Raw genomic sequence first — 23,985 nt, forward strand, 5'->3', positions numbered from 1 at the left:
AATATCTTTAAAACCAGACAACGAATATAAAATATTAGATGGTGGATATTTAGTAAAAATTTTTACTAAATGTTGAAGTACTTTCGAGTGTCTTAGGTGCTACAAATCGTAAGATATTTACATTTTTAACTTTCTCAAAACGTGTGGACTGAGTGAGCACTTACAAAAATTTATTATAAAAAAACCTGACACGTTAGTGGTTCGTTTTGTATTTTACAAATTCCCATTTCACTTTTACTAAACTATACACATATAATAGCGGTCTAAATCTTATGTTTTTCATCAAAATTCGGCTTTTCAAAAGTGTGTGGATTGAGTGAGCATAAGAAACTATTTGTAAAAAATTTAATACGTCACTAGGTGATCTAATATTTATAGAGGTAGGTTGGCCTATTTTTTACTAAATGTTAGTATATAAATATTATATGTTAAATGAATATATTCACTGTTTTCGTTGGTAGTTTGTAAGAACTGAGTGAGCACATGTTAATGGCTGTATCTTTTGATTTATCTTTTTACAAATTCAGAGATTCGTTTTACAATTGTTTTAGAACTTTTACTAAATGATCAGCATATTTTTTTTTATTTTCGGAAGGTGCTCACTCAATCCACACACACACAAAACATTTTTTTCTCGATTTTGCTTGATTGCTGGAAACTTTAATGTTCATGATTTTTATACTCTTTTCTATCATGAATGTATACTTCTCGATTATAATAGAATACGTTACTCGTTATGACATATTTAGTGAGGAATGCATTTAAAAACCACTAGGACCTTGTAAGGTCCATGTGACGTCACATGCCTGGTCGGCAAAACCGGTTGGCATCATACGCGATATGGTCTCATCCGCAATCTTGACTCACTATAGTTGAATCAACCATTTGCTGCGAATACGTATGCTCTCTGTCACACTTCATCATGTCTCTTTTACACTTGTTTTGCTCGAAGTGTTTTTAAACTCAACTATAATGCTGATAGCAGCAGCCGATCGAACATTTTCTATTGTGGAAATCGCGATACGACTCTCGAAATGTGCAATGTCCGTGTTTGTTTTCACTTAAATATTCAATAATATATAAGAACTTAATAATAGATCGCCCGATAGAAAGATAAGTATAAAAAGACTATGTTTACAAGTCATACGATGATGCAAGACGCGTATTAGTCTCAAGTCTATGATTAGTATCCATAATCGTTCAGAATGCAACGCTCCGACATATACGTACGTATTACTTAATGTTTCGCCACATTACGTCGAACTGCCACCATCGTAATTATGGTAGTAAGGCCTACTTTTTAAATTAACAAAATAAAATATATGCAATGCGAATGCGTGCTGTCTATCTACGTTAGGGACATCCGAGCCTTGTCCTTTAACCCACCCCTGACTGATGACAGTCCATAGTCGCGAAAAGTACCTATCAGTCCTTACAGCCGGGACAGCAGCTGACCAGTGTCACTAATGTCATCAGACTTGTCACATTCTAACAAGTAAGATCGAAAGTGAAGCATAACGTGACAAGTGACAAAAAGGCTACCTTGATGATTCAAATAAAACAACACAAAACACCATTATGTTATGAGATTATAGGTATTATGACAATCCATAGACGAGTTAGGGTATAGGCGATTCATAAGATTCATAAGAGCAGACATGATAATTGTACTGAAATGTGATTGTCAATATTTTCATATAAATACTGCGCCAGCTTTCGTGAAACGACCACACAACATGTCATTTAACATATGTTATAACGACAGTGAGATTTAAATGTGTATTTTTGAATAAACAACAAGTTTTAGGCCAGCCTCAAGAAGTACTTACCACAATATTTCGTCGTATATTTCGACACTTTAGGCACAGTATAAAGTTTAAGCGCATTTTCTTAATTCGTTAACTGCACAACTCAAAAAGTTTCTTTACATAGCCTAAATAGGGCTTATCTCTCTCACTAAAGTCACACTTATGTTAATTTAAGTACCCTTTTCTATGTAACTATTATTATTTCATTCACCTTCTGCCGACAATACCAGTTTACGACCAACAATTACACCTTCAATTTAAGACGCAACCTTTTAAGGCAATTGCCACATCGGGAGTTAAAAGACGAGTGAAACATGGAAAAGTTAAGGTCGCAGCACAGAATTCGAGAGAAAGCAAGGAAAGCATTAACATAGACATTCGTAAGACTAAGCAATTAGTCGTGTGGCGGCGGAGTGAGAATGCGCGCTACCGTTAGCGTCCGGCTGCTGTTCCAACACTCCTTTACGGGATGGTATTAAGTACACCCGTCTTATCAGGAAAGTCAAAGGGGCATTTCTTCGCGCGCTGCAACTCTTAATCGTAGATTTATGGGTAACTAGCAACATCTATGTACAATTTCTTTAACAGTGTGATGTGTGATACACGTAAAGCGGTCATACGCAAATGGGTCTGTTGGTTTAGGAAAGACCATTCGTCATATATATATGTTAAGCATTGTTTTCGGCGTTGTAAAATGACCTAAGTACGAAATATGTTTAGTTATTATTAGAGAAGCAGACTTAATAAATTGTAAAAATTAAATTAAATACAATATTTGCGAAAAAGACTACATATTTGTTTTCATTTTCACCATTGACGGCTGTTTTTTTTTCTTTGAAGGCTAAGAGTGAATATATGAACTTTTATCATGCCTGTTTAAATTTAACTTAGAGGACAATAACAGCTTTCTTACCGCGATTATCACTAAGGCACACGTATGTATTTGTATACGCTCCTTGTTCCCAATCCCTGATAACGTGAATACTTCGAACCCTATTGACATAGAATAAATAATAGTACATACGTACAGAGAGGACACTTCTTACAAATCCTTGTCCTTTTTTAATATATGGCACTCATTCGAATTTTAAGGGTTGTCAAAATTGACAAAAATGAAGTAATTTGTCTTATTTGCGGTAGCGATCGCAAAGGGACGTGAAATGCCAACCCTATTAGTTCCTAAGTAGCAATGAGAACCGAACGAAGCCGGAATCACCCGATCAGGAGATTCCTACCACTGTTAACAGCCATCAGCCCATCACTCATTGCACCTTATATCGTTTCAATAAAGACTATCCATAATCAGCTAATTTTGATAATGTTGAATAGTTTCTAGATAAGGATTAATTCCACCATTTGCCTAAAGATACACAATAGCTTAGTATTTCCCTTATTTGTCTAGTTTAACTAAGTTTGTTGGCGACGTACTGCATAATGACTGCCTATTTGGAAGTAATGTTCGAACCTTAGGAAGAGTTGTATGGGATTCCTGGCAAGGCCTTATGGCGATAGGAATGACTTCTTTGAGAAGATGCAGTAGGTTTTTAGGTATAGATACTCGTAAAACAAATTAGACGCACTCTGATCGGCTTGCTTTTGCACAAACTTGGAAATGCCAATACTCGCCGGAAAGTTTATAAACTGAAATAGATCCACACCAAGGAAAAGGGTATCAAATCCACTGTTTACACTTACGCGGCAAACATGATTACGTCTTCACCACCCCGACCGCCGCGCCGAGATAACTTTTGAAAATTCTTTCGCATTCTTAACCGTCGGTAACTTGGGTATGTAACAATAACATACGAAGCACCTTGCCTATGTTTTCGGTTTCGTCCGCCCGTCGCCATTCCGTGTTTCCGCTCGCGTCGATAAGCTATCGTCCGCTCATTGTCTCGCTATGCAGATGAGGCGATCAGTTATTGAGGTCAATGACCCTGATAACAGTGCTCGAAGTTTACATAAATCACAACATAACACTAGTGTTGGCCTTGGCGTCTATTTCAGACAAACTATGTCCGAGAAACATCGATTTTGGTGACTAAATATACAGACCGCTAGACATACCCTGCCTGCCACAAAGCTGACAAGGGAAGCTTGCGACAGATAATGATGTTTAGCTACGGTGCCTTCTTTCTTTTTTGTCTTGCAAGTGCCACGAACCAGGTCTCGTCGACGAACTTGCGAGTTGCGACCTTGCGACCATCTCCAATGCATTTAGGTACGCCATTCTGCTCGCTTCACCGCAAGCTTCTTCCAGTTTCGGTGGTAACGTAACTGCAAATAATAACCCTAGTGCGCTCTTTAAAGACAGCGTTTATTTTTGGAAGTGACTCGATCGATGCAAACAAGAAACCTTTCTTACTCTACCCCAGATATGTGGACTACATTCGGATTTTTCTTTTTATTGGGGACATCTTACACAGATCAACTTAGCCCTAAACTAAGCAAAGCTTGTACTATGGGTGCTAACCGACGATATACATACTTAGACAGATACTACTTACTACTACTACTACTATACTTAGATACATACTTATATACATAGAAAACATCCATGATTCAGGAACAAATATCTGTGCTCATCACACAAATAAATGCCCTTAGCGGCATTCTAACCCAGGACGGCTTAGCAGGCAGTGTCACTACCGACTGAGCCAGACCGGTGCGTGCAACTGTGGGTCACACCTGGATAAGACTATCCCAGGACAGGACCGAGAGTCCGAGATAAGTGGAGTACACGAAGAGAGGCCTATGCTCAGCAGTGGACAATTAAAGACTAATATTGATGATGATGTTGATGATAATGACGAGAACACTATAGCTAACCATCAGTTTTTACGTTACTCAACAGTCTCAACACTCATGGTAGAAGCATTGAGGTTCATTTATTCCACACCTTTTGTTACCAACAGAATACTTCAATATTATCAACGCTGCTATCTCCATGCATATTTACGTACCGAGTTACGCAAACGGATTTCTGTCCTATCTTATCTCTGCCAAAGCCGTTGTGTAATAAACCCAGGGTACATTTACTATTCTAGCATTGTTTTTGGTAGCTCGTACGCTCGAACTTCTGTAACATTTTATTTAACAGTTCATTTAAAGGGATTCAATATTAAGATTAATTCGAAGAAGCGGAGAAAACCTTTTCCAATAAAATAATAATTATAATTTATAATACATGGCTGCTTCGATAACCCAATATGAGTTTTGGCCTCCAGCGCAAGAGCGCTAGACAAACGCCTTGACCAAATTCTAAGTTTTCTAGACTAGCAAACACCATAAAAAAGACCGATTCCGAACCGATATTAGTTCCAACTTCATAAAGCCGGAACCAATATGACAATTTCAAAAGTCCATCGGAAATCTTATTGACAATTTCGATTAGGTACCAAACACTAACATATATCAAAAAGGGCTCAGATGGACCTTACACATATTACCGCCATGTTTTTAAACGTATGCAAATGATGCAATGAAGGTTACAAGTACAGTGCTGTCGACATTGGATTTCTTTAAAAAGGCAAGACTCGAAACCATTCAAGGTTGGATTACGCACACTGACAAATCTGAATTGCTTGAAGGGTGAATTGTTCACTTTAAACGTATCAATATCATTGATTCGATTCGACGTCAAACATTTCAAAAAAGACATTGAGGACAGAAAATCTACATAAGGGGAAAGCAGTGCACAGGCTTGTGAAAAGTAGTCTCCGTGTTGTTTTTGACGCATGTTATGTTACATTTTTCCAGGGAGTTTTAATGCTCGATCTATCGATCAAGTCATCACCCTCGTGCTTCTGTGGAGTAATCTAAAGCGGTATACTTATAGATATCAGTATTTTTGGCTACCAAAGGGTTGAGAGTTGAGTTGAGACTGATGAGAGCCACTTGAGATTTTGGGGTTTTAATACGGCACTCGAGTCTTTTCAGAGTCCTTTTTTCAAATCAGAATCGTCCCTATCGTTCGACTGAGGAGGAGCTATAGACAGCCGTTAGGGGCAACTTTTTAAAATTCTGATTTCCGACGTACAATCTCAACGGAGCAATGAGCATATCCATCATTGCAAAACTTATTTTGATCGGCAAATCGGCATGTATAGATAGACCGTGATTACCTTTTAATTTTTTGTCGAGCCCCGATATTTCGACGCATTTACATGCATCATGGACGTCATGGTCACGGGTGCCACCCATGAACCCGTGACCGGAAGCTCGACAAAAAACAAAAAGGTAATCACGGTATACTGGTCAATGTTTAGTGCAACAAGTTTGGGCATTTCTTCGAGCGTTTCGAACGCTTTGACTTAAGTGGCAGCAATATTAACCCGAATTCCGTAAGAGTCGCCCGAGTTTTCTCCGTTTCTGGTAGAAATCGGGGACTGCTATTTAAATTGACAACATTTCATGTGTCTCTGACGGTATTCACGTAAAAATCATGCCATCGAAGTTAAAGCTGTTGAAACCCTCAGAGAAATGTCCATTTGCTGACCGGAAATAGCTTGATGGTGAAATCAGCATCTGACAAGGTGCTGAAATGCGGCCCTTTGTAGTTAATTAAAGAGCGGAAAAGACTTCCGCCAGACAGGGTCAGGACCTCAGATACGATAAACGATAATTGCGTCCAAGAAACACGGTGTTGTGACACTTGTGACATGTGTTATTAATGTGCGTGTAGGAAATGATACACTTTAATTTATCGCCGTATTATTAGAGAATACGATACAATGAAATGTTTATTTTGAAGTCTGTTTGAGAACTAAGAAGTAACTGTAGACTGTAGAGGAACAAACTAAAAGAGGCAATTTTAAAGGTTTCAAAATACAGTAACATTCAGAGTTTCTGTCAGAGATCAAGGATTCTGGGAAGAATATTAAAATTCATTCAAGACTCTAAATTTCGGAAGCTCGACAAATATCAAAAAAGTCCACCCGATCTCGGACAATATGTGTAAGTCTAAAGAACAATCAAGTTAGGATTCTGTACTAAATGAAGATATGTGAAATGAGGACAGTATATATTATGGCAGCGAACAGTTATAAAATCGACGCATTAAGGAATGAACTTTAAGGATAAAGAGACTTAATTCACATATTGAGCCACAACATTCATAAAATTGAGGATAATTAGCCACGAAGTCACTTTTGACCATTTGTGGCTATATTCTCTCTACGTCACATTTGTTTATTGGTTGAACTCTGAACCTGTACGCTTTATGTTCTTTGAATATGTTGACTGTTGCTTCTTTGGCAAGGGCTGATTCAGCTCTGTAAAAAAAAACATGGGTTTTTCCTCATGACTCAATTATCCTCTTGTCTGTGAATTATGTGATTAAAGGTCTGAACGAATTTCCAGTGTTCAATATACAGACAGGTTCAACTTTGAGCAGAGTGCACTCTATCCGCCCTATTTAGGATGGCCAACCGGACGACGTCGAGTTGGTCGGCACAAGCATATCTAAATAATGTCAAAACCAGATCATTCCTAATATATTCATCCAATGGTCAAAATGTAGCGCACTCATGTAAACTGTGTATTTTATAGGTGCCTGTAACAGGGCAACAAAACAGACGTGAAATACGAAGCTCAGATATCTAATAATACTTACGCAAGCGACTTAACATGCAAATTGCTTGAGAGTGAATTTGCATGAACGGGATATTATTGTTATTAACCGGTCGCCAACGAGTTGCAAAACTGTTTCAACAGGAATATTGTACCTGTTTCTATTTGTGAAATGTTTTCGGTAGTGCCGGATATATTTATTTTGAACTACATTCCAATGCTGAAATATTTGGTCGAAATATTTACTTATGGCCACTAGCTGAAGATAAGACGTGGCCTATGATGGTGCGAGCTTGCCCAGAAGGAGCCTATGCCTTGATTTGAAGATTTGTGTAATGTCTTTGGCTACTAGGTTTCATAATTTGAAGAGTTATAGAGCATTATGTCATAGAACTACCAACATCATAAATGTAATGTCAACTAGAAAAAGCGGTGCCTTGACTTTTGCAAAACCTTTTGCGGGATTGTCTGATATTTTTCGTAGCTTTTTCGTAGGTTTGTAAGAAGTAGGAGCAAAATCTTTTACTTCTTTATACCACATGGCGACAAAAAGCATACGACCCGCCTGATGGTGAGTAGTCGCCGTAGCTTATGGACTCTATAGTGTAGACCTTCGGGAAAACCTCATCAATCATTCCACAGCCGGAACGTTAGCGGGAGGAAATTCCTCCTAAACCGCACAGAGCGGGACCATATAAGCTCCAGGGTGTGAGCCCTACAAAGAGAGAGAAGTTCCTACCGTCATTACTACTCAGAAGACTATCAATATCCCTTTACCCCACAATGGAATGTTAATGGAATGTATACTGATTATTTTTAATGATGATGAATTATTAATTGACAACGATTACGCTGACATCACCGAAGGTTTGATACGAAACTGCTGCAGTAACGTTCCTTATAATAACAGATTTGCGAAGTGGGCGACCGACCTCCATTCCGAACTTTAGCGTAGGTGAGATGTTATTTAATTTGTTTGTGGTTTTTCTGAGCGTTGCGTGGGGACTTAAACATGGTACTAAATACATATGGAAGCCAATAATGTGATTTATTATTTTATTGTAGTAAAAAAAAATCCACTACAGTACCTACATTTTACTATAGAAGTATACATATATACTGATAGAATATATTAGGTACATATAGCTTCGTTATTTTATTTTAAGGTTGTTAAAGAAATACATACCTAAAATCAAAATGTGAATATATATATACACGGGAGAAGATTGAATTAATAATTTATGTACGATTGTACGTAAAATTTTAAGAAAAGTAGTTCATTTTTTACTACAAAACGATGAAGACGAAAACCAGTTAGAAATCCATCGCGTTTAATACATACGTACTTTTTTTAAAACAAAAATTTTCCATACTATCCATACTTCCATCTATATCCATAACCATCCATATACTAATATACCTATACTAATATTATAAATAGGAAAGTGTGTGTGTCTGTTTGTTTGTCCGTCTTTCACGGCAAAACGGAGTGACGAATTGACGTGATTTTTTAAGCGGAGATAGTTGAAGGGATGGAGAGTAACATAGGCTACTTTTTGTCTCTTTCTAACGCGAGCGAAGCCGCGGGCAAAAGCTAGTAGTTTTATAAAGGCATATAAAATTCTACATGTCAAAGCTTCGTAGTTCGAATGCAATAGCTATTTTCTAAGGCAGAAGCGGAACCCTAAAAACGCATAACAAAATATTATCGCATTGACAAGAGATTATCATCCGGATATTTTGCCCCTTCAGTTGTTTTGATGAAACAACATAGGGTCTATTCCGATAGCCCGCATAACAGATTAGTTCACCTGCGGGCAAAAACTCCCCCCTCCCCACCCGCGCGACCGCGAAGGACGCGTGCTCGCGCTTGCGTACGCGCATGTTCTCTCTCGCTCTATAGCTAGTTGTCTCACTCTGTTTCTAATCTTGTATAGCTGGTACAGTTAGCAACAATAGCAACCTCTGGTAGTATACTTGGACTTTAGCAGTTAAAGTGTTTTTCAGTACAGATGGTGTTTTTTTACGCACTAGTGAGAGAAGTGGTTCATTATATGCTAGGTCGAAACTTCGGAGGCTCATCTGTACTGAAAAACGTCGTACGATATACGTGCGAAAAGGAAATTCGTAACTCGTGTCGATTTAAAACACTCCCTTCGGACGTGTTTAAATTTATCGCCACTCGTTTCGAACTTCCTTTTTTACGCACTTGTATCGTAATGTACTATAATTGTATATTTTTTTATAGATGTCAATAACAAGTAAGTCGATTTTATATAAAGTAGATTTATTTTCTCTGGCTGTATATTACTATGGGAGCTAATAATCCTAATTCCACGTGGAAATGGGTATAAGTGATATATTCATCCTTTCCAGCAGGGCAATCATGGTCGCGCGATAAATGATAAAACATCGCATTATCGCACAGTCTCTGAATTCTTTGTCCCATCTTTGGTTCAGTGATGTCAAAAATAAGAAGAAAAACATTAATGCTTCAAGAAAAAGTAATCATATTAAAAGTTTACGATGAAAAATCACATTTTTTTCTCGTTTAATACGATTTCCCGCATAATACGCTTTTTTGGCTGGGTCCCCTCATAGGGACGGTGCGATAGGGACGGCCTGATGTTTTATCATTTATCGCGCGATAATAATTGCCTGCCTGTACAATTTTTTTACGCACTACTCGCACTAGTGCGAGAAGTTGTTCATTTCTTGTCAGGTCGAAACTTCGGAGGGCTATCATCTGTACTGAAAAACGTCGTACGATACACGTGTGCGAAAATGAAATTCGTAAGTCGTGTCGCTTCGGTCGTGTTTTATTTAATTTATCGCCTCGTTTCGAACTTTCTTTTTTCCGCACTTGTATTGTGTTTACGCGGCATTGGTATATATTGCGGTAATTTAACTGAGTTTCCGAAGACTTGTACCCCCCTTTTCACTAGAATCACATATAAGATAAGATAAAAAATCAATGCTTTAGTAAAGCTTTGATGCTGACTCTACTTACAAAGTATCAGCCCTTCCAACTCCAACGAATGATGAATTTTATGAATATTGATAAAATGTTAATGTACATAGAACCAGTTCATAACGACAACCACATACACAAGTAGATCTGAACGAAGATTGCAATTATAGCCCAACAGAGAACTGGCGTATAAACATGGTCGCGCGATAAATGCTATAAATTTTTGAAAAACCCCCGACCGCGACATAGTGGACCGATTTTCATAAAACATGGCTAAGAACACTCCCGACTAACTCAGCTTTCAAACAAAAAAAAACTAAATCGAAATCGGTTCATCCGTTCGGGAGCTACGATGCCACAGACACACACACACACACAGACAGACAGACAGACAAACAGACAGACAGACAGACAGACAGACAGACCGACACACACATTTTTGCGTCGGGGGTTAAAAACATCAGGCCGTCCCTATCGCACTTACGAATAGTGCGTTATAGGGACAGCCTGATGTTTTATCATTAATCGCGTGACCATGCTTGCCTGCCTGGTGTTGTGTCAAAAGGGTCCTTATGCTTATGCTACATCAGCAGTTTGATTGTATTTCTGTGAAATTTCCTCCTTTATGTAGATTTGACTTCATGTACTGTATATTATGTGGCTTCAAGGCTGTATGCAGAAAACAGGTTTTAAATAAACAAGGATAAATCACAAAATCATGACTACAGTTTTAACACATTTTCGGCCAAGAACCAGACAGTCGGCTTCATTTTTTGCATTGAAAATCAGGCGCTTGGGGCTAAATCTGTTAAAGTGTGTTTTGACTAAAAGAAATATAGCGGTAAGTGTGTGTAACTTTCAGTCCGGAGGTCGCGGGTACGCACCCCATCTTGTACCAATTACTTTTTTTGGAACTGATGTGCGTATAAAGAATAAATCTTTTGGACTATTAGAGCCCAAGGTGTATTTGGTAAATACCAACTTAATGAGTAATAAGTAGTTGTACCCAATATTTTATAAGGAAGGATTCATGTTTTGATTATCCTTGTTGTTGCTAATCACTACACATAAAATATAATTATTACAAATGTAGCAATCATTTAGAATCCCTCAAAAATCAGGTATAGTATATGACAGTGTTTACAACCAGAAATAAGATACAGCAGGCCAAATCTCGACTGGGGGGCAAATGTAACTGGTCCATTTTTACCTTGTTTTACAATGTTTGTGTTATTAAATAGTGTCCACCGGTTATATATTGTAGATGTGTTGAGTGGATACATGTAGAACTCAACATCATAGTGTAATAATGGAAAAAATGGATCAGTTACAATTGTCCCCCCCAGTCGAGATTTGGCCCGCTGTATCTTATATTAAAATAATCCAGAAATATATTAACACGCCACTTTCACAGCATTTTCCTAACTAATGGTTGCCACCCACTGGTAGGTCACAAGCAAATATGTATGTGGGCCCTGAAAAGAATACTAACAAACGAATAATGATTATAGTTCCATATTAAATATACGACTGTAGTTTGTGTAGTCCTATATACTAACAAATGAATGTTCCATATTTATCTGTAACTATAATTTTATTTGTGTAGTCCTGATATAATTTTGAATGTATGTGCAATAATACCTAAAACAAATTCTAAATATATTTAAAAAATTGACTAGAGGTCATTACAAAACTAAAATAGTTATGACTAAACCAATTTTATGCTTCTAATTTATCATTAGTAAGCTGAATCACCAATAACACAACACAATTTTATTGTAAAAGAAACGAGATACCATACATAACTCTAAAAGTTATAGGCCATCGCGTATGACTCATTGACGAAAACAAATCAAGGACTCCACTAAAGGTTACAAAAACAATCTTACCGAAGAGTTCTGTCAATTTCAGCATCACTCCTCCGATGTGCATGTCACCTTTTACAACCAAGGTGCGCTTCTCGTTCAAATCGGTCACGTAAACCATGAGGTTCCATGATCCATCGCCCACTATTTCTCCGTCGGCCAACATTTTGGAAGGATTTGCGTTCACTTAACACTGAAAATGTCACTTCCGAAGCATCGCGGTTTGAACGGACACGAAATCACCCAAGTAGCTCGACCGAACAAGCTTAACTGAGGGACGAGGAGGACCGGACCGGACAACACAGCCGGAGTGCCGAATGAGGTAAACGGAGTGAGGGGAGGGAGGGCTTGTTGTTTGACGTTGACAGTGGAAAGAATGCGCGGGACGAGAGTACGGTATGTTTAAACGTGATAATAAGGTTTTAATTTATTATAATATTGTTATTGTTTCTGCGCTTCGTGGTTAGTAAATAATGAACAAAAATCTAGTCTAAAAAAAAAAAAGCTAATAGGCTGTTCCAAAACAAATAAGACATCCTCTGCGAATATTAGAAAACAATTAAATTTATCATAAATATATTCTGTATAATACATGGTATCTGTTTGAAATAATAGACTAATATTTTACATTTCTAATAATTTTACTAATAGTTTAGCTTTCAACACTTTCAACAGCGTACCTACGATAATATGATACTTTTTGCATTGGACATGTTACTTGTTTTTGAACGTTATCTAATGTTCGAAAACATAATCATTTTTTTTTTGACACCCGAATAAAATTAAAAGTACATAAAATTATGAATACTGCTTTATATTAAACCATTTTTTTTAGATAATTTTCAATAGCATTTGCTAACCATTTATTTTTTCCATATCATTTTATAATATATCCCCATAATACACGGCTAATACGATAACGGGGATGGTATACGAACGTTCAGAAAAACGTCAAATTGACATGGACAGCATAAATCCATGACAGTTGCCGATTGCCGACTATGTTGTCACTTTTGTGCCTTGGAAGAACGTTTTTTGTGATATTTTAACAATAATTGCTAATAAATAATATAAATTTCTATAAGTGTTTTATAACATCATTGCTACCGGATGTGTATCTTGCTAATTTATTATTAGCAGTCTATCATAATTGAGGTATTTGTGATTGCCATATGAGCAAACGAAGTTTGTCAACGGGGACGATGGTAGCTACAAAGCATAAAAACAAAGGTATTTATTGCATAACAAATACCATTAATTGCAACGCAGCATATAATGTTGTATATCAAGTTGTATATCTTCACTTTTTCACAGCCTGAAGAATGTTTTATGATAATATTTTTCACTACAAGCATTTTATTTTAGGAAAGTTTTTTTTAATCTGTACATTATCATTTCAGTAGTGCCATGCTCAACCCCAGAGCACCAAGCAGATTCTCCATCAAGAGACAGTGATTCTGTATGTGACTCTGAAGCGGCCAGCCCAGTGCCATTTCTCTGCACTCAAGATGGCGCCGAGGGTGAAACAGATGTTGTCTGGAACTATTACACACCGAAAGCTGAACAAACAGCTGTGTCTCGGATCAAAAACTCCACACCTCTTAGCAGAAAAGGAAGAAAAATATCGAAACCTAAAGTTATAGACCGTCCAACATCAAAACGCAAAGCTGTCAATAAAGTATCACACAAAAAAACTGCACTATTCCAAGAGCTAATGGAATTAAATCAGAATGTGCATGAATTAATTACTAAGAAACGGCCCAGTGAAGTTAATGATGAAAAACAATCAGGAAGTGAGGAAGACATTTTTAGTGATTCATCTGGCCAATCTCCCAAAAGCTGCTTTAAATCATCAAGGTGTCTTAGAAAAAATCTTTTAAGTTCGAAATTTGCCAAACCTGATTTGGAGCCCGCTTTAGAATCTGACGATTCAATGAATGAATGTCTTATTAAAGCCAGTCAGGTTATTGAAGAAAATATATTGAAAGTAACACCACCGAAGAAACCAAGATATGAACCAAACAAATCTAAGATAAAATCCAGTATTAACTTCCAAATGGATCAAGATTCTATGGATGCCATATTAAACAGCATTAAATTGGATTCACCTTTAGTAACTCGCACGAAAAAAGCTGAATCACCATGTTTGAATAACGATTCTTTTGATAACTTCGTAGGCAATTTAAATGATAGTACATTAGAGAGGCTAACACAAGCTCCAAACTCTAAGAATAAACTAAACAACTCAAAAAACACAAATTGGATGATAGATGATATAGTTCTGCATGACGATAGCATGTCTAAGTCATTTTTCGGGAGACACAACTCTATGCCCGAGTCGCCATCAGTAGATAATAAACCATCTACGAGTGGAATGGTTATTACGCGGTATAGCTCTATGCCACATGGAAATACTGAAATTACAGGTTTGATCATTATTTACATTAGTTATTAAACTACGTAATACATAAGTAACTAAATGAGACAGCATAAACACACCTCGGACACTGGCAATCAAATGTTTGAAAGAGGCGCGTTTCTAACACACAGTCTATGTAGGTGAACGCGTACTATGCTTGTATAAGTGAAATATATATGACAGGTAGACTGCTCGCGTTTTTGACAGATGGTAACTGTGAGGTAACAGAGGGTGTGGGAGGCACTTTCAGTGGGGAGCGGAAGTGGCCATACTGTATGATAGTACTCTTTATTACTGTGGCATAAAGCTTAAATTTACTACTTAAATCAGGAGCAGTTATAAATTATGTGTCATTTTTATCAATATTAACATTTATCTTTATATGCTAAGGATAAAATTCTCTAATTCTCCTACCCTAAAGTAAGGTTTGCTGGCCAATTTCACTCTTTAGTGAAAAAGTCACCTGTTGTCTGTCTCTATCTTCAATCTATTGTTTTCCTAAAAGCTGCATTGCCACTGAGTTGTGACAAGTTGTGAAAGATAGTCCGGCTATCTTGTTGTGTACAAAATGGTCATATTTTCTAAATATCGAGCGTTTTTCAGAGCTTTGATTATAACATGACCTCAAAACTAACAGCATTATTTATACAATTTCAGACCCCAGTGACTCTCCAATCAGGTGTACTCAAGACGAAATAAAGAGGAAGCATCAATTAGCACGAGAGAAGCTTCTAGCAAAGCGGCTTCTGCCCTTCACTTCACAATCTAGCCAACAACAGCCAGAAATTAAGAAAAAACAGTTCCAACCTAAATTTGCCAGTACTGTGAACAAGGTCCCTAATGTAATGAACAATGTTGCCAGCACATTGAACAATTTCCCTAATGTAACTAACAATGTTGCCAGCACAATGAACAGGGTTGCCAGCACGAATAACAAAATACTTCCAAAAGATTTAAATCAGGCTTCTAGTAATTTTCAACAAAATAATGTCATTAGTGATAAGTCAAAAGATATAAAATTGCTTATTGAAAAGAAAAGACAAGAGGCGCTTATGAAATTAAGACGCCGTCAACCGCAGAAATAAATGAAGATTTACTTGGTTTTGTACAAAACTAGCGATATTGGTATATAAAGTTTAAGGTAACTTTGTAAAGTCAATCAATTGGAACCACTATAGAACTATGTCACAGTGACGTTATAAATCAGATTGTAAGAAATCTCTTACTGCTTGTCATTTTGACATGGTTGTAGAGTGGTTTAAAGTGCCAATTGGCTGACTGAACCAACATTAAAGAACAAAGTATCAGAGTGTCCTTGAAGGTACGTATTCAATTAACTATTAACATGTTTGTTTCGAAACACGGTTTCTAAATAATGTTTCGTAATGAATACCAACGTTCTATGGAGCGCAGCATTCTAGGTGTCAAAAGGACCGATCGAGTCCGAAACACTACGCTGCGCTCCAAAACTCGCATTCCAGATGTTGGCAAAAAAACCGCCAGGCTTAAATGGAACTGGGCCGGCCACGTCTATCGCATGCATCCGGATAGGTGTGCTAACATAGCCACCAAGTGGATGCCGACGAAGAATACGACTGGGCTCGGGCAGGCCTCGAGACAAAGATGGCGAAACGATCTTGACGCCTTTCTGAGGAACTGGCCGGAGGAAACGGAGAACCGGGAGTCATGGAGAGCCAGGGGAGAGGCCTTTGCCTAGCAGTGGGACACTTAAATAGGCTAACGAAAAAAAAATGAATAAGTACCATTTTTTTAGAAACATTTTTTTAAATCGTGTTTCGAAACAAAAATGTTTATAGTGAATGTACCTTATAAGTTATAAGCCAGGTATTTGTTACTAAAAAGTCTCAAATCTGATTTTTTATGTTATTTTTTTTATATATATTAAATCAAAAGCATACTCTGCCTAGTTAGCGAAAAAAATGTAGATACAATAAGTAGGTAGCAGAGTTCCGTGACAGCAAAGACCTATATAACTTCGTAAAGACCGATAAAGTCTAAGAAAAAAACGTACCCCAAAACCATACAGAAAAAGGTACGGTGAGCTAGATGGCGATAGACCTTTGGGGCACGCTCGGCTAGATGGCGCTAATATTAATATTTGACATTTTAAAACATATCAAGCTAAGAATATGGGGCCAAATTGTCAAAACTGAGGTTCAAAAGTTTTAAGCTTGTGTCGAGAGATGGCAGTCTATGCACTGTGATTACACATTTTACTTTGACAGTCATTCTCTAAGATAATACTCGATCCTCTTTGGTGACAGTGAGATATACTTGCTGGTTACTTTTTCTGCTGCTGACTTTTTAGGGTTCCATACTTAATTTATTTTATAAACCACTAACGGGTTAATACTAAAAATACCTCATTGTTCAAGAATAAAATAGATTTGCTCTTTATTTTAATATCACACGCTAAAGCAAGAAACGATAGACATTTACACGTTAAAGATAATAAATCGTCATTGTATAAGTCTGGGGTACCTAAATTACCTAACTAGAGTCAGACCAAGATTAGTTTACAACGATTTTGACGGCCTCGCCAGCCCTGTACAAACTAAATTATGATTATGACGTACCCTTACAGAGGCGGGGCTATCAAAATCGTTGCTAACTTGTTTAGAAACTTAAAACATCCTAAGCAATTCAATAAATTATGTATCCACAGTCAACTAATTTGAATTCTAGACCACACCACACCTTGGACACTGGCAATCAAATACATATATGAAATAGGCGCGTTCCTAGCACAATCTAAGCTTGTGTAGGTGAACGCGTATCATACTTCTATGAGTGAAATATGACAGGTCGACTGTTCGCGTTTCTGACAGGCGGTAACTGTGAGGCAACCGAGAGGGAGTGGGCGGCACTTTCAGCGGGGAGCGGGAGTGGCCATACTGTACGATAGTACTCTTTATTAAGCTAGGAACATACTACGCGGACGTCCGTCGTAAAACGACCGCGACCGCGACCTATCAGTGTGCACGGAACAAAACATCCAGAGAGCCAGATTTCGATCGGACGTCCGTGCGCTCAAGGCCACGTCCGCGTCCGTCGACCGATAGTTTGCACGGTTATGTGTATTTCCATTGTCCAGATTCCCGTCCGCGGTCGATTTACGACGGACGTCCGCGTAGTGTGTTCCTAGCTTTATACTGTGACCACACTATGACCCTGTCTTAGGCTCCCCACAGACAGTCTTAAAAATTCATAATCTTAAAAAAAACTTGTATGCAATTGACAGTTCAAACTGACACTGACAAGACACTGACAGATCTGTCAGTGTCAGTTTGCATACATTTTTTTTAAGATTATGAATTTTTAAGACATACACAGACAGTTTAAAAATTCATAATCTTAAAAAAAACTTGTATGCAAATTGACAGTTCAAACTGTCAGTCAATCTGTCAGTGTCAGTTTGAACTGTCAATTTGCATACAAGTTTTTTTTAAGATTATGAATTTTTAAGACTGTCTGTGGGGAGCCTTATTGACACCGTGCTGTATTTATCAAAGAAGACACTTCGACGATTACTGTGAAAAGGTTCTACAGTGGCCTAGGATTCAAATGGGTTGACTGTACTTTTGTGATAAGAAGAGTAAGGAAATTTACAAAATTATGAGTGTATTAGATAAGCATAAAATTATATTATAATGGTTTTTAATCAATTTTCATGGTTGTGTTTTTGTTCTATATTTTTTATATTACCTTTCATTTTGAGTCCAATTATTGATAGAAAGTATAAATGTGGACAGGATACAATATGTAGGGATCTACTAGTGATTCAATGCTCTTTGGGATCTACATTATACATCGATGCGAATCAAAGAATATAATACTCATAATACGAATTCGTTAAAAAATTGGTTGTCTGTAAAGTCGGTTTACGGACGGTAGTTTAACGTGATAACGTCAAACATTACAGTAGTATAGACAGGGGCGGTCAGAGTATAGCAAAAGGGGCCCGATTCTGGGACTTTTTTCACGTTTTTTTATTTATTTATTTATTTATTAAAAATACACAAAAATTAACAGTATTTCACCAAAGCACTTATGTGGTAATATAATTATGTACATGTTAAATTGACATAGATAAAAGCAAACACACTTAAAAGTTAAACTATGGTTATTACATTAATCACCTAAGGAGTGTAGAGTCTATGAACCTTAAGAGTTTTCTGTAAAACACACCAACACTATCAGCAAATATGTCAATATCGTCTGTCTCCAACATGATGCGGTTAAGAGCAGCTCGGGCTCGAGCGGTGCGCCGGCCGCCGCGAACAGGCGCCGCCGCCGCCGCGCCGGCACCGCGCCCGGCATGCCAACCACCACATTCGCTCTTGGCACTTGCAGCCCCATTCTCTCAAGCACGGATGCGTCATCTACTCTATGGTGAAACAGTTGGCGGTAATGCATAATATGCAGCAGTTTCCGTCTGGTTTCTAGAGTTTGAAGACCAACCATTCCTGTTACGAATAGAGATGGATACATATATGGGTAATATCCGTACAGTCGTTTGTAAATGTGCCTACAGAACTTCCTCCGCACTCTTTCTAGCATAGTGTTTTGTTCTTATTAGAAAGAATGCATTAAAATAAGCATCTTTTATAAATTAAAGTTTTTTTTTAAACCTACTAATTTAGGAGTTAAGAGTGGTGCAAAGTTGCAAAATTTTCCCGTAGCATTACTAAGGCGCCAGAGACAGAAAGCGATATCGACGGGGCCCCGCTTATTACAGAAACTGCACAGAATAGGAGCCTTCGGCCGTTTGAAGATACCTAACGAACCTAACCTATACCTAATTACCTATATAAAAGTCGTCATTTTGTATCCTAGACCGTTTGCGAGACACGCGTTAATTTTATTAAAGTGCTAGTGCCATTTACTAATCTTAGAACCCTAATATCTCAGTAAATATTAATGGAGAAGAAAAAGTTTATATAACAAAACATCCTTATTTAAACGTGTTCTATATGATTTATCAATATTAACATAGGTTATATTGGTAAAAAAAATCATCGTAAATTTATTAAGTCTCTGGCGCCTTAGTAAATACTATGGGAAAATTCGCAACTTCGTACTGCTCTAACTCCTAAATAAGTAGGTTTTTCAAACAACTTCATTATATAAAAGATGCTTATTTTAATGCAATCTTTCATGTTTTTAAATTACAAACACTCAAAAATAATAAACACGGGCGCGCCATCTGTCGCAGCTGTGGTGCTTTACTCAGGCCACATGCTACAACCATACCGAGCGCATCGATCAGCCGCTTAGTTCCAACGCGCGCCAATAGATGGCGCTTAAGCTATATTGCGAAACGGGACAATGACGTCATCTTTTTCGTGCATGCTGCCCGTAGTAACGAGTTATTAGACGTTATCACGTCAAAAACTACTATTATAGAAGAAAGTTTCGATCTGTTTATACCATTGAATATATAAAAGTACAAAGTTTCTTTATATGAAGGGTATGAAGGGGATGGATATACATGAAGAGTTAAAGAATGTTTTGGGTGAATGTGCACTTTCTTACGCCACCGTAAAAAACTGGGTGGCTGAATTTAAACGCGGTCGTACAAGTGTCGAAGACGAAGCCCGCCCTGGACGGCCGAAAACCGTTACGAGTCCGGAAATGGTCTCCAAAGTACATGACTTGGTTTTGGCCGATCGGCGATTAAAGCTATCTGAAATAGCTGACACTACAGGTATGTCAAAAGAACGGGTACATCATATCCTGAGTGAAAAATTAAACATGAAAAAGTTATCCGCCCGTTGGGTGCCGCGATTGCTTACACACGATCAAAAAAGAATTCGGGTGCAAAATTCGAAGGAATGTTTGAGTCGTTTTCAAGGGAATAAAGCAGATTTTTTGCGTCGATTTGTTACAACCGATGAAACGTGGGTTCACCACTACACGCCAGAATCAAAAATCCAATCAAAACAGTGGACAGAATCTGGGTGTTCAGCTCCTAAAAAGGCTATGTCTGTAAAGTCAGCTGGAAAAGTGATGGCTTCCGTCTTTTGGGATGCAAATGGAATTTTAATGATAGATTACCTTCCCAAAGGTCAAACTATAAATGGAGAATACTACGCAAATCTTTTAGATAAGCTTCATGAAAGTATTCAGCAAAAACGACCAGGCTTATCCAAGAAAAAAATAATTTTTCATCAAGACAACGCCAGGGTTCACACATGTGTTAAAGCTATGGCAAAAATCAACGAACTCAAGTACGATTTGTTGCCCCATCCGCCTTATTCGCCTGATCTCGCACCGTCAGACTTTCACCTATTCCCTAAGCTCAAAACTTTTTTGGGTGGACAGAAGTTTGCCTCCAATGATGACGTCATAGCCGCTGTAGAGGAGTATTTTGCAGGCCTCGAAAGAAGTCATTTTAAGGAGGGCATTGCAGCTTTAGAACGAAGATGGAATAAGTGCATTGAGCTACAAGGAGACTACGTCGAAAAATAAAATATTTTTTTTTACACTTTTATACCCTTTTATTTATTAGGCTAGTTATTTATCATCCCGCCCTCGTACAAGTTTATACTCTGGCATCATGTTGACTTTCATTGATGAATAATACTACTCTTTGAAGACACTTCAGTAAAGAAAGAGGCGATTTTCAATGGATTTTTAATAACGAGTTAATTATGAATTCATAACGCGTCAGTTCAATCCTGTTCAATCTGAAAAATCAGCGTGGGTCGTTTCGTTTACGTGTTACGTAGTGATTCAATGCTTTTTGGTTTGGTTTACATGGGGTCTATATGAGGCTTCTAAACTTTTTCACTCTGCCATATGAAGCTTTTGATGTCTTTATCTAACATGTAAGCAAGAGAGTGATATCAATAGTTATGGGCCACATAAATCACATGCATTGAATCAAGGTCGCGGAGCGATCGTGTGTTAACTACTAAAATCCAACCTTATCCAAGCAGTATGACCATCTGTTATTGGCTAAAAAAACATTATAACTGTCACAGTGTTCTGTCATTACTGTCATTCAATTCAATGGCTGTTTTGTTTTGTTGAGGCAAGATAACCTGTTCCGCACATTTTAATGCTGAAAAGTAAATGAATACTTTCGACTATTTTTTCAGTTTCACTATTTTTAAGTAGTACTATCTGTCAAGGGGTGTTAAATTAAAAATATACCATGTTACTTAAAGAATAACTGCAGTATTTAGAAACTAAACAGCCATGGCTAGTGCACAAATCGAGGAATCTATTGCAAAATACGAAGCGTTCATCAACGATGTCTTAAAGGAAGACCTGAAAAAAGTGGATTGGCGACTGCAACAAATAAACGCCGAAATCACCGACCTGATTCAACAAAAACATACTCTTGAAGTGGTGACATCTAAAGAAAAACACCCAGAAGGCTTCAAAACACAGGTGAACATAGGATGCAACTTTTTCATGGAGGCCTCAGTTCCGGACACTTCGACGATGCTGATTAACGTTGGACTGAATAATTTCCTTGAGTTTCCTGCAGAAGAAGTGGTGAAGTATTTGGATGTGCGAATAAAGGCATTTGAGAGGAAAGCGGAGGAGTTGAAAGACCAAAGTGCTAAGACTAAGGCTCATATTAAGCTTATGTTGTTCGGTATTGGAGAGCTGCAGGAGAAAGCAACTAAGAAGGGATAAAGTTATACATTTTTATTAATCAATTTGGTTAATAATATAACAAACCAGAGATTGTGGTTTGCAACAAGTTTTGTGAACATTTAAATACTGAAAGGTATACCTTGACAATATGTGATTGTATTTAGTAAAATATTCTACTTTGTCGTTTGCTATGAAGCCTCTTTGTCTCTCACAACGAACAACGATCTTGTAGGGCAAATGTAACTGGTCCGTTTTTTACATGTTTTACAATGTTTGCATTATTAAATAGAGTGTCCACTGGTTATAATATGGTAGGTGTGTTCAGTGGACACATGTAGAACACAACATCATAGTGTAATAATGGAAAAAATGGATCAGTTACAATTGCCCCCAGTCAAGATTTGCCCCACTGTATTTGCTTGTAAGGGCAAATCACAAGTGGGATGTTTTTTGTTACATGAAAATCTAGCCAAATACATCAACTTCATATTAGTATGTAGACTGAGCACTAAACAAGTATTTTATGCCACTTTGGGTGAATATTTTGCCCAAGGGTTCTTTGGCAATCCACTGTTCTGTAGTTTTTATGTTTGTGTATGAAGTATATGAGCATTTCTTTTTTTTTGCCACTTTTATGAAGTGTGATATTTAAAAAAAAAAATGCTATTTCTACTCAGAATTACTAGCCTTTTCAATCCTAGTAGTTAAAAAAAATGTCCCATACGATTTTTTCTTATTTTGTTACCATTTTTCGTACATGTTGTATGGGGTAACAAAAGAGGAAAGTAACAAAAATGTATGGAAATTCTGGGACACTTTTTGTCTCCCAGTGAGATTGAAAGTACTCGTGATTCTGAGTACAATTGACCTAAAATTCCCTAAAACAATAAAAAAAAAAATTATTGGAAAAAAAAAGAAATGCTCATATAGTCTAGGTTACACTTAGCTAGGAGTAGTATATATTTGAATACTGCTGTAGATTATGCACATAAATCAACATGATCATGTAAGCATAACTCATATCTCAATGTAACATTAACAGCAAAGCCTAAAGAATATGTGTTCGCATGTTCATGTTTTTTTGCACTAACACTAGAAACACTAGATTTTTAGTAATTAAGTTGTTGTAATTAGGGGAGTGATCCTGGTACTGGTTTTATATAGGTTCCAAATGGAGTAGGCAGAGCATATGAAACTGCTCATGTTTTAGTGCCACTCTGGGCAGTTAAGGGGTTGAAAGGAAAAGAAATTGTGATATTGCAATCAATCGCTCGAATGAAAATGGGTCCCATAATATCCCACAGTCAATCAATCAATCAAATTTTTATTTGCAGATAAAACAATACAATTCATGCTAACATAGTTGTATCAAACATTACATCACTGGTAATGTCAAAATAATTAAAATAGAAATAGATTACATTTTTATTATTAGAATAAAAGAAAACAAAATTATAAAAATGGAATACGATTAAGAATAAAATAATAATTATTATTTAAAAGTCAGTTACTAAGTTATACAGTTGAGTCTGTGTTTCGTTTTCTATAAAGAAACAGTACAAGGTACTTAGCCGAATGGCACAAACGCTCACGAAATACTCATGAAACGAAACGCTCATAGATCTCTATCTCTATCGCTCTTGCGTATTGGAGCGACAGAGCCAGACTACCTTTCGCGGCGTTTCGTTTTCGTTTCGCGTCGCAGAAATGCCATTCGGC

General features: G+C 37.3%; 3 protein-coding genes across 4 annotated transcripts in view; 2 read left to right on the forward strand and 1 right to left on the reverse strand.

The window, feature by feature from the left end:
• LOC125232456 (unc-112-related protein-like) overlaps positions 1–12,532 on the reverse strand; it is an 83,209-nt gene extending 70,677 nt beyond the window's left edge. Inside the window, 1 exon segment of the mRNA XM_048138119.1 lies at positions 12,240–12,532. Within this exon segment, the coding sequence (XP_047994076.1) occupies positions 12,240–12,381 (142 nt within the window). The 5' untranslated portion in view covers positions 12,382–12,532.
• A 15-nt stretch (positions 12,533–12,547) lies between these two features.
• Positions 12,548–16,218, forward strand: LOC125232457. Of its 2 annotated transcripts, none has more exons than XM_048138121.1 (3): positions 12,548–12,611; positions 13,616–14,641; positions 15,292–16,218. In XM_048138121.1, the coding sequence occupies exons 2-3, from the start codon at positions 13,930–13,932 to the stop codon at positions 15,717–15,719; spliced, it is 1,140 nt and encodes a 379-aa protein (XP_047994078.1). In that variant the 5' UTR covers positions 12,548–12,611; positions 13,616–13,929; the 3' UTR covers positions 15,720–16,218. The 2 variants fall into 2 exon arrangements, with proteins under 2 accessions (XP_047994078.1, XP_047994077.1); XM_048138120.1 differs by lacking the exon at positions 12,548–12,611 and adding an exon at positions 13,221–13,445.
• Positions 16,219–21,398: 5,180 nt separating this feature from the next.
• On the forward strand, positions 21,399–22,981 carry LOC125232535 (protein UXT homolog). Its single transcript, XM_048138241.1, has one exon. It carries the CDS (start codon positions 21,859–21,861, stop codon positions 22,303–22,305), a length of 447 nt encoding a protein of 148 aa, XP_047994198.1. The 5' UTR covers positions 21,399–21,858; the 3' UTR covers positions 22,306–22,981.
• Positions 22,982–23,985: the final 1,004 nt, after the last annotated feature.

The sequence above is a fragment of the Leguminivora glycinivorella genome, chromosome 13, assembly GCF_023078275.1.
Source record: "Leguminivora glycinivorella isolate SPB_JAAS2020 chromosome 13, LegGlyc_1.1, whole genome shotgun sequence".
Classification (NCBI taxonomy): domain Eukaryota; kingdom Metazoa; phylum Arthropoda; class Insecta; order Lepidoptera; family Tortricidae; genus Leguminivora; species Leguminivora glycinivorella.